Source organism: Rutilus rutilus (assembly GCF_951802725.1).
Source record: "Rutilus rutilus genome assembly, chromosome: 14".
NCBI lineage: Eukaryota > Metazoa > Chordata > Actinopteri > Cypriniformes > Leuciscidae > Rutilus > Rutilus rutilus.
In genome coordinates, this window is record NC_140219.1 from 4,023,645 (window position 1) to 4,034,211 (window position 10,567).

Genomic DNA, 10,567 nt, shown 5'->3' on the forward strand with positions numbered 1-10,567 from the left:
TCAGCGACAGCCCAGAAACCTGACTGATCTAGAGAAGATCTGTGTGGAGGAGTGGGCCAAAATCCCTCCTGCAGTGTGTGCAAACCTGGTGAAAAACTACAGGAAATGTTTGACCTCTGTAATTGCAAACAAAGGCTACTGTACCAAATATTAACATTGATTTTCTCAGGTGTTCAAATACTTATTTGCAGCTGTATCATACAGATAAATAGTTTAAAAATCATACATTGTGATTTCTGGATTTTTTTTTTTAGATTATGTCTCTCACAGTGGACATGCACCTACGATGACAATTTCAGACCCCTCCATGATTTCTAAGTGGGAGAACTTGCAAAATAGCAGGGTGTTCAAATACTTATTTTCCTCACTGTATCTATCTATCTATCTATCTATCTGTCCATCCATCCGTCTGTCTGTCCATCCATCTCATATTAACTAGTCTGTTTATTACAGTATGCTGATGCAACCTAACATCTTCAGAAATGCAGCCCCATCACAGCCGGATGATTTTTCTGTGTTTATTAGTCTGAAGTCTCTCCGCACGAGTGTTTTCACTCTGGATTCAGTGCCGGCAGGAGGCGCTTCGCTCTGATAATGGAGTTTGATGGAAAGGGTTACTGCTCTGCTTTTAAATTAACTCTCTGATACATCCAGATAAAACCGCAGACATTATATTCCCAGAGCCAAGAGTCTTTTCACCATGTGGGTGTGAGAACGCCTGGGTCGGGTGCAAGCTCTGGAAGTTTAATAAATCCTTTATATTAAATAGCTGAAAAGAGGAAATGGAGGGGAAAATTACCCAAAATTATTCATGAATTATTTATTATTTAGATATTTGGGTGATTCTTCAATTTGGGGAACTTTTTTTGTCCTCTAGCTTGAAATGCTTATAAAGTAAATGCTTTTAAAGTTGGTTTATAAACTTATAAAGTATATTTTTTGCTTTTTTGTTTTAATGACTTCTTTAAAATAACTTTTTTGTGTGTTGAAAAGATAATCAGCCAGATTTATTAAACAAGCTGTTTTAGGGTTCAAAATGTTCATTGAAACATTTTTTCTGAATCAAATTGATTTGTCATCCTTCCGCTAGCGTGGGGTTTCCCAACCAGAGATTGTGTCGATTTAAAAGCTAACAATTAAATAATAAAAAATGTACAATTAAATGTATAAAGTAAATAAAAGAAAGTAAATAAAAATAATATGCTCAAAATTATGAAATATTTAATTTGTTTACCTGCATGTCACGTGACCATTACCAACATCAGAGTAGTTAATTTTTTATTATTAATATAAATTAATTATTAATATTTTTATTTCAATATTCATTTAATTATTATTTTACTTTAATTTTTTTGCTTTTATAGTTTTAATTTTAAATTTAATATTTATGCACTTTCGTTATTTTTATTAGTTGTTTTAATCAATATTTAATTTTTACTTAGTCTACTTATTTCCATTTAGTAACTGTATTGCTTAAACTTAAACGTACAAACTTACAACATTTCTAATTTTCATTACTTATTTTATTTCAAAAACAAAAATGTTTTTAATAATTTTAGTTCTAGTTAATGATAATAGTCCTTTATCAGATGACCAAGAACATGCAAATGTGTTGTTAAATTATTTAAATATTAACTCAAGTAAATATTTTAAGTTTGACTGACAGAAAATGTTTGTCTGGGAATGTTTGCACTAGTAGATCTAGTGGTTTGATATGTGTGTTTAACCCTGCTGGAATGCTGTGTTGACCAATCAGCATCCAGGACCAGAACGGTTCTGTATTCCAAACAGAATTTTGTTGTGTGTGTGTGTGTGTGTGTGTGTGTTTGCTGGTTTCTTCAAGTGTTTTCATCTTCTCACACATTCTCTGTGCTGTTTGTGTGTTTTATCTCTTTGAGTGGTTGTTTTTATGCTCTAATGGCTCTCATTCATACCCACAATCAGGATTAACACAGTGTGTGTGTGTGTGTGTGTGTGTGTGTGTGTTTTTAGCCATATGCAGAATGAGCGACTTGAGCGTAATGAATATATAATGTCTTTACATAAGTGCATTTTGTGTTTAGAACTATTTTTAAGTGATTTTGCATCTGTGTATGTTTTTCTGTGGATTTACTAATCCTAGCAAATGCACATCTACTTGTCTTGATGTAAGAATATACAGTATGCATCTTTGTTTTGTGAGCTCGTGTGTGTTTATTATAGTGTGTGTGTGTGTGGTATTGTGTGAGGTTGGAGGTGGCGTATTAACTGCGGCTCTCATGTGGATTATAGGAACAATGCTTCAGTAATCACGTCTGTTCTTCAGTGGTACCACGGTAAATACTGTCATGTGTTACAGCATAATCTCCACCCTCAGAAAGCCCACCGGCTATAACATCTGTGCCGAGTTACTCCTGACAGATAGACAAACAGATAAACCGGAGAGAGAGAGAGAGAGAGACAGCACTGATCTCCACACAGCTGACCTGGTGGATAGAGACAGGAGAGAAAACACAATGGAAGAAGCACATCAGAGATAGAGAGATGAATCTTTGGGCATTCAAAGTCACTATCAGTCAGAACTTCCGGCACACTATCCTCTGCTTCTGTGTCCTAAAACACAGCTGGATCTCTCTTACAAACAGATGAAAGAAACAGACTTTAGATCCACAACACACCCACAAACTAACTAGGCTCATCATGCTCTTTTTGCTGACTAGATGCATTGCAATAAAGCGTTAAGCAGATAAAGTTGACCCCATTATGCTTTTTTTGGGGATATTACCTTTCATGTCGTGTGTAATACCGTTTCAGACACTGAGAGAAAAGAGCTGATGCTGCACTGGATATTATGAGAAAATTAAAGTGTTTTTGACCTTGAATGCCTATTGTTGGAGACCTTTAAACATTTCTCAATTTCATTTAGTTTAGCTTGATGTACTAAAATAACTAAAACATATATATATACATTTTCTTTTAGAATGATCATTTTTATCAAGCTCATATATTTAAGTTCAGTAATTTCACTTAAATGGCAATGAAAATGACCTATTAATTGTCATTTAAGTGAAATTACTGAACTTAAATATATGAGCTTGATAAAAATGATCATTCTAGAAGAAAATTTCAGATGACACTTAGAAGCTTTTGCATCTGAACTCTTCATATATATATAAATATATATACAGTACCAGTCAAAAGTTTGGAAACATTACTATTTTTAATGCTTTTGAAAGAAGTCTCTTATGCTCATCAAGCCTGCAGTTAAAAAAAAAACAAAAAAAAAACAAAAAAACAGTAATATTATGAAATATTATTACAATTTAAAATAATGGTTCTCTTTTTTAATATACTTTAAAATGTAATTTATTTTTGTGATGCAAAGCTGAATTTTCATCAGCAAGTACTCCAGTCTTTGGTGTCTTATGATCCTTCAGAAATCATTCTAATATGCTGATTTATGATCAATGTTGGAAACAGTTGTGCTGCTTAATATTTTTTTTATAACCTGAGATACTTTTTTCAGGATTATTTGATGAATAAAAAGTTAAAAAGAACTGTATTTATTTAGAATAGAAATCTTTTGTAACAATATACACTACCGTTCAAAAGTTTGGGAACAATAACTATTTTTTTTTAAAGAAATTAGTACTTTAATTCAACAAGAATGCGTTAAATTGATAAAAGGTGATGGTAACGATTTATATTGTTAGAAATGTTTTTATTTTGAATAAATGCTGTTTTTATGAATAAATGCTGGTAACGTTTTACTCATCAATGAATCCTGAAAACAGTATTCCAAAAAAATATATTAAACAGCACAACTGTTTCCATCATTGATAATAACTGAGTATCAAATCATCATATTAGAATGATTTCTGAAGGATCATAAGACACCAAAGACTGGAGTACTTGCTGATGAAAATTCAGCTTTGCATCACAAAAATAAATTACATTTTAAAATATATTAAAAAAGAGAACCATTATTTAATATTTCATAATATTACTGTTTTTTTTTTTTTTTTTTTTTAACTGCAGGCTTGATGAGCATAAGAGTTCTTTCAAAAACATTAAAAATAGTAATGTTTCCAAACTTTTGACTGGTACTGTGTATATATATATATATATATATATATATATATATATATATATATATATATATAAAACGATAAAAAAATATATAAAAAACTATAATAAATGTTTAGGGAAGAGATGTTGATTCTGTCCCGTATGGGGATGGATCTTAACCAATATCAGTTTGATACTGTAGTTGTGTTGCGTCTGTCTATCAGATTTAGTTGTACATTTACAACATTCAAGACCAACAGGTTTAATGGCTGATGTGTGAAATATATTACGCGGCTCACAAGCGTTCTCTGTCTCTCTTCAGACTGTATGAAGGCAAGGAACAGGCCGAGTTTGAAGAATCTCTCAAAAGTTTATTTGAGTCGATCAATAACCTGATGAAAAGTGACTACACCACTACACTACTGCAGCAGGTATGAATGTGTGTCTGTTATTATAGTTTTTTCCAATTGCTAACACACAATTTTGCAAACCAGGCTGGTTTTATCAACACAATTCACAAAACCACACACCCAAACTGCAAAATACCTAATTATATCGCACTGTCTGCAACCAAAAGTACATATAGCATTATCAAAATCAAACTTTTGCACGAAATGGCACACACTTCATTCATATTAGCAGATTTCTGTCTGACCAACTACACACTGTTGGGCATAATGAAGAGCACTCTCATCTTTAGTATGCTTTGCCATAATACTAAAATAGTTCAAACTGTAGAAAATGCTTCAGATTGTTCACATGCACAGACATATTTGCAGATACACACACACACATGCTGTTGAAACACTTATTTTTGTATTTTTGGCCAAACAAGTCAGTGCAACATATGCACAGCAGATATATTTACACTGGACTGAACAAACATATGCTCACAAAAAACAGTAAACTGAAAAATATTGAAGTGTTAACAATGAAGCATTGAGGTGTTTGGTCAGGTGACACATGTATCGGCCAATCAGCTCATAGAGTGTCATTTTGAATGGCAAACATGTGACTTTATGTCAGATTGCTGTGTGTTATGCAGAGAACCGTGTTCAGTGCGTTTAAATGAGTGTAAAGCAGAAAATGTGTTTAGACTTTTGGAGACTTGAGAAGAGGTTTTGCTCTCTGTGTGTCAGTTTACATAATTGTATTTTTAATGTCATTTTAGTGTGTTAGCAATTGGAAAAAAACTGTAGTGCTGTGCTAATATATTTATGACTAAATTCAGTTCAATTATGCATAATTCACACATTAAATGATTGATGACGCAGTGAGGTACAGAAGTCTGGGATTGATAGATTCTGTTCACTCAGGTTTGTGAAAATGTATAATCAAGCCAGTTTGGTCATAAGTTCAGTACAAAGGTGTCAATTTAGCTTTAAATATTTCTTGATGTCACCTCATAATTTATATATTTTTTACATTTTTCAAAATATTTTCAAAAAATGATTTCATGCACATATCATTAAATATGTATGTATACACCGTATATAATGGATATGACATGGGTAACACGTTACAGTAAGACCCTTTCGTTATTGTAACAACTGAGTGTGAGTGTGTGTGTGTGAGATTGTGTGTGTGAGAGAGAGAGAGAATGTATGTGTAAGTGGGTGAGTGAGTGTGTGTGTGTGTGTGTGTGTGTGTGTGTGAGAGAGAGAGAGAGTGTGTGTGTGTGTGTGTGTGTATGAAAATGTGTGTAAGTGTCTGTGTGTGTGTGTGTGTAGGTATATATGGGTAACAAGTTTCATTTGTTAACATTAATTAACATGACCTAACAATTAAAGGGATACTCCACTTTTTTTGGAAATAGGCTCATTTTACAACTCCCCCAGAGTTAAACAGCTGAGTTTTACCGTTTTCGAATCCATTCAGCCGATCTCCGGGTCTGGCAGTACCACTTTTAGCATAGCTTAGCATAGATCATTGAATCGGACAGGACCATTAGCATCTCTCTCAAAAAAATGACCAAAGAGTTTCGATATTTTTCCTATTTAAAACTTGACTCTTCTGTAGTTACATCGTGTACTAAGACCGACGGAAAATGTAAAGTTGTGATTTTCTAGGCTGATATGGCTAGGAACTATACTCTCATTCCTGCGTAATAATCAAGAAACTTTGCTGCCGTACCATGAGTCCAGCAGGCGTAATGATATGACGCAGCACCTGAAAATAGGTCTAATAGGTTAGACAAACTTAGTCCCGGTCACGTTGGAAGTTACTGAGCTGGGGACTATTTTCAGGCGCTGCGTCATATCATTACGCCTGCTGGACTCATTAAAGCAAAGTTTCTTGATTATTACGCAGGAATGAGAGTATAGTTCCTAGCCATATCAGCCTAGAAAATCGCAACTTTACATTTTCCGTCAGTTTTAGTACACGATGTAACTACAGAAGAGTCAAGTTTTAAATAGGAAAAATATCGAAACTCTTTGGTCATTTTTTTGAGAGAGAGATGCTAATGGTCCTGTCCGATTCAATGATCTATGCTAAGCTATGCTAAAAGTGGTACCGCCAGACCCGGAGATCGGCTGAATGGATTCGAAAACGGTAAAACTCAACTGTTTAACTCTGGGGGAGATGTAAAATGAGCCTATTTCCAAAAAAAGTGGAGTATCCCTTTAACAATATTTTGAAAGCATTTATTAATCTTAGTTAATGTTAATTTCTACATTTACTAATACATTATTTAAATCATAATTTGTAACTGTGAGCTAACAAGAACAATGACACAATAACAAAAGGTTAATAAATGGAAAAATATATTGCTTATTCTTAGTTTGTTAACTAATGTTCACAAATTAGACCTTATTGTAAATATAGCGTTACCAATTTATGCGTATCCATAATAAATATTTAATATTATATAAAATGTTATAATAAATTATTTTATTGAAACATAATAATTTTATGTTATGAAATGGTTTTAATTTAAAATTGTATAAAATAATTTTAACACTTTGTTCACATCATTTTTTTAAATGTTAAAATTGTTTTATAACATTATATGTGTGTGTGTGTGTGTGTATAGGTGGCTGCTCTGAAGTACTTGCCCACAGTCCTGCAAGATGTGGAGACGGTTTTCGATGCTAAACTCCTCAGGTGAGTCTCATAACAGCCTAAAACAAGCCCTGATCAGTCCTAACTTGACCTTCTCGATGCCGTAATGACTGATATACTGAGGAACCTAACAGCGCTTGATGACACTTTGAGTTTGGGACATCAGTAACTGCAGAAATCAATCGCACAGGTTCTCCTTCATCCTGATGGTCTTTAATGCCCCTGTCCTCCTACATTTACCAGAGCTTCTCTCAAATATAATGTTATTATAACCGTAATGTGACTTTAACCAGTTTAGCTGATCATGCGAGGAACCGAGGCAGATGTCTGATGTCTCGGCTGCAGTTTTTAATGAGTTTGAGGAGACAGTGGAGTGAGTTACCCTCATATAGACTTCAGAAACTGAGTTTATCTGGAGTGTTTTTATGTAGTCAGAGCTGGGAGTGTGTGTTTAGCTTCAAGTGGCGTCCGATTCATCACTGTACACACACCACACAGGAGGGTCGATATGATACAGTAGTTTCTCACAGACACCAGCGGCGTTCAGACTCGATCAATAAAACGCAGGTCACTTTCTCTGCCCGCAGGAGCTTTAGCATTAATTTATGGATTCATTTATTCTATTTTTATCTTTTACTAAAAATACGAACTGACAGTTACTGTTCTGCAAAAGCTGATTAAACCGGAGTAAAACATCACACAACTCATTGCCAATGAGACATTAAATGCATGAATTCCTTTGCATTAAAGCCCATTTAAACTTGTTTTTTCTGCTTTTTTAATACGTTTTTGTCTCTGTGTGTGTGTGTGTGTGTGTGTGTGTGCGCAGTAAGCTGTTGTATGACTTCTACTCCTGCATTCCCCCGGATAAACTACAGAAACCCAAAGTGGCATCCATGACTGAGATAGTGGGCAGCAAACTCTTCCACAGACAAGGTGAAACACACACACACACACACACACACACACACACACACACACACACACACACACACACACACACACACACACACACACACACACACACACACACACACACACACACACACACAGAAAAGTTTGGGACCCCATTGAAAATCTTGAGATTTGTGAATTCCCAGCATGAATTGCAGCATGAATCATTTTTATAGGATTATTTTAGTTATTTGTTGTGTGTTGTGATATTCAGTGCTCATCTTTTTACATTTAGTGATTGTCACCAAAATGATCAGTGTATTGTCACTCTATTGAAACTTTGCTGAATGAGAAATCTGTAGGTGCCTTAGTGAATTTATTGTCTGGATTTTTCATTTTGCATTCAGTAAACGTGCAAATTCAAATACACTAACATTTAGCATTTAGCACACTATAACTGTTTTAGCATTTTGTGAGAAAAAAAAGTGATATTTATATTCTGGACTATTTTTAGGGTCCTATAGTCAAATGTAAATGTCTCTTTGCACAGACGATCAGATGCTCTCTTCTCTTCCCACAGCTTGTGTCATTTGTTATTTTTCACAGTCTTTTCCTCCACTCTTTCTTTCTCTAGGTTTATATGATAGCCTCTGGCCTGCTCCTGCCAAACGGCCTGTTAACTAGATGCTATAAAGTGATGAATGGTGTGTGTGTGTGTTTGTGTGTGTGTGTGTGTGTGTGTGTGCAGAGCCTCAGTCCCTGGGGCCCTAAGCAAAATTCTGTTAAAGGGCCGTCATACCTGACCCGTGAGCCATGTAAACCATTTGCCATTGCCTCACAGTCACACCTGACACCCCAGTGCTCCCACTACAATCCTCCCTCCTTTAACTAGTACCAATGAAAATGTAATTCCAGATATCAGAAATAAACATTGTTACTAGAAAAAGTACATTCTTAATATCAAGAATTCATATTTTAAATAGTACAAATTTAACTATTGATATCAAAAATGCATCCTGTGAATGAATAAAAGAATTATAAAAGCAAAACTTGATACTTGATGGTTTTTATTTACTGAGGGATGTGCATCCATATTGACCAGTGTGTCCATCCAATCAACATTTTTAAATGCAATATAGCCTAGAAATCAATAGTCAATGTCAATACATTGCTTTCCTGCAGAGTTGTAACTAAACTGACTTGGAGACTAGATAATCATTGACTTGTTTTAAAAGTATGTGCGTCTATAATGAGGAGTGTCATCACGCCCGTATATTGTACTGGTCCCCATTGATGTGTTGCTGGAAAGTGCACGTTTCATGTGCACAAAGTCACAGAACAGCTCTGGAAGTGGCCCCGGCATTAGCAAGCAAGACACAGACAGACCAAAAGATGCCCAGCGGGGTTAGACAGACAGACAGACTAGAGAGAGATGCACATCTACTTAACTTTACTGTTCTTTGCTGACATCAAACCCTGAGAGGAGAGAACACAAGTCTGCCTGATTGCTGTTTGACTGACGCGCTTTGACAAATTTGCAGGGCCCTACGCAACTTGCGTAATTTAATAAATAAAATAGGGCTGATCGGCTCTGTGTGTGTGTGTGTGTGTGTGTGCTCTTTAACTTCAATGAGTTGCAGACGGATGATGAATGTGTTTGTGTGTGTGTGTGTTTTACTGATGATTTTGCTCATGAGAGTAATGATGGATTGTCGACCACTAATGATAGACACACTCTCACATAAAGTGAAGTGTCTATTATCTGATCTGATGAGCTCTTGCATTTTAGTGCACTGTTTTTACAAATTTTTTTTTTATTATTAATCATAGTAGATATTCTGACAGACGTGTTTGCCTGTGACTGTTTTTCAGAATTATCTTGACAGGCCTGAGTTTTAGAGATGCTTTACTTGCAAGTCTGGTGTGAAATAAAACCGCATTTTAGAAACCAGACCTGCACGGTATTGATCTGTTTTTTTGATCGGCTAAAAGAGTTTGCCGTGAAATCAGATCCAATTTCTAGGCAAATGACCATTTCTCGATTCCCGTTGCATTCGAAATCCTCTTAGTTTGCATTAGACATCAGGTTTCAGAAGGAAATTCATGCATTTTACGAGCACAATCACAAGCCGGCCGTTCCATTAGTGTCCGGTCATTCACTCATAAATATTCATGAGTGTTGCTCCTTCGCCTCCACTGATTGGTCCAGGGCTACTTGATGTCACAATGCAAGGATTCCTGTTTTTTTTGTCCTGCATGATGCGGCGAGCTGTTTACTTATTCATGTATTCATGTGTCATTTTATTTATTTTTGAATTACCGTGTTCCCCGTAAGCTGTCCTGACAGGCATTTTAATTGAAATTTATTCAGCCGGCCGCTGGAAAGCGAGGCCCCGTTTTGTGAAATGTCACTCTGAAATGAGCGCGAGAGGAATGACACATTTATATGCTGTACAATTACCTGTACCGTATTAGCCTGGTCTGTGTGTGTCCGCTCTCACCTGGAGGAGAAGCAAGGCATGATGGGAACAGCGATAGGTGGCAGTGAGCAGATGACGGTGGC

The 10,567-nt window shown here is 35.4% G+C and overlaps 1 protein-coding gene across 2 annotated transcripts in view; it reads left to right on the forward strand.

Moving 5' to 3' along the window:
- dock2 (dedicator of cytokinesis 2) overlaps window positions 1-10,567 on the forward strand; it is a 118,918-nt gene that overhangs the window by 27,501 nt on the left and 80,850 nt on the right. For both annotated transcript variants that reach the window (XM_084430589.1, XM_084430590.1), the window contains exons 22-24: window positions 4,370-4,478; window positions 7,082-7,152; window positions 7,940-8,046. In XM_084430589.1, the coding sequence (XP_084286715.1) occupies window positions 4,370-4,478; window positions 7,082-7,152; window positions 7,940-8,046 (287 nt within the window). The remainder of the gene's footprint in view (window positions 1-4,369; window positions 4,479-7,081; window positions 7,153-7,939; window positions 8,047-10,567) is intronic.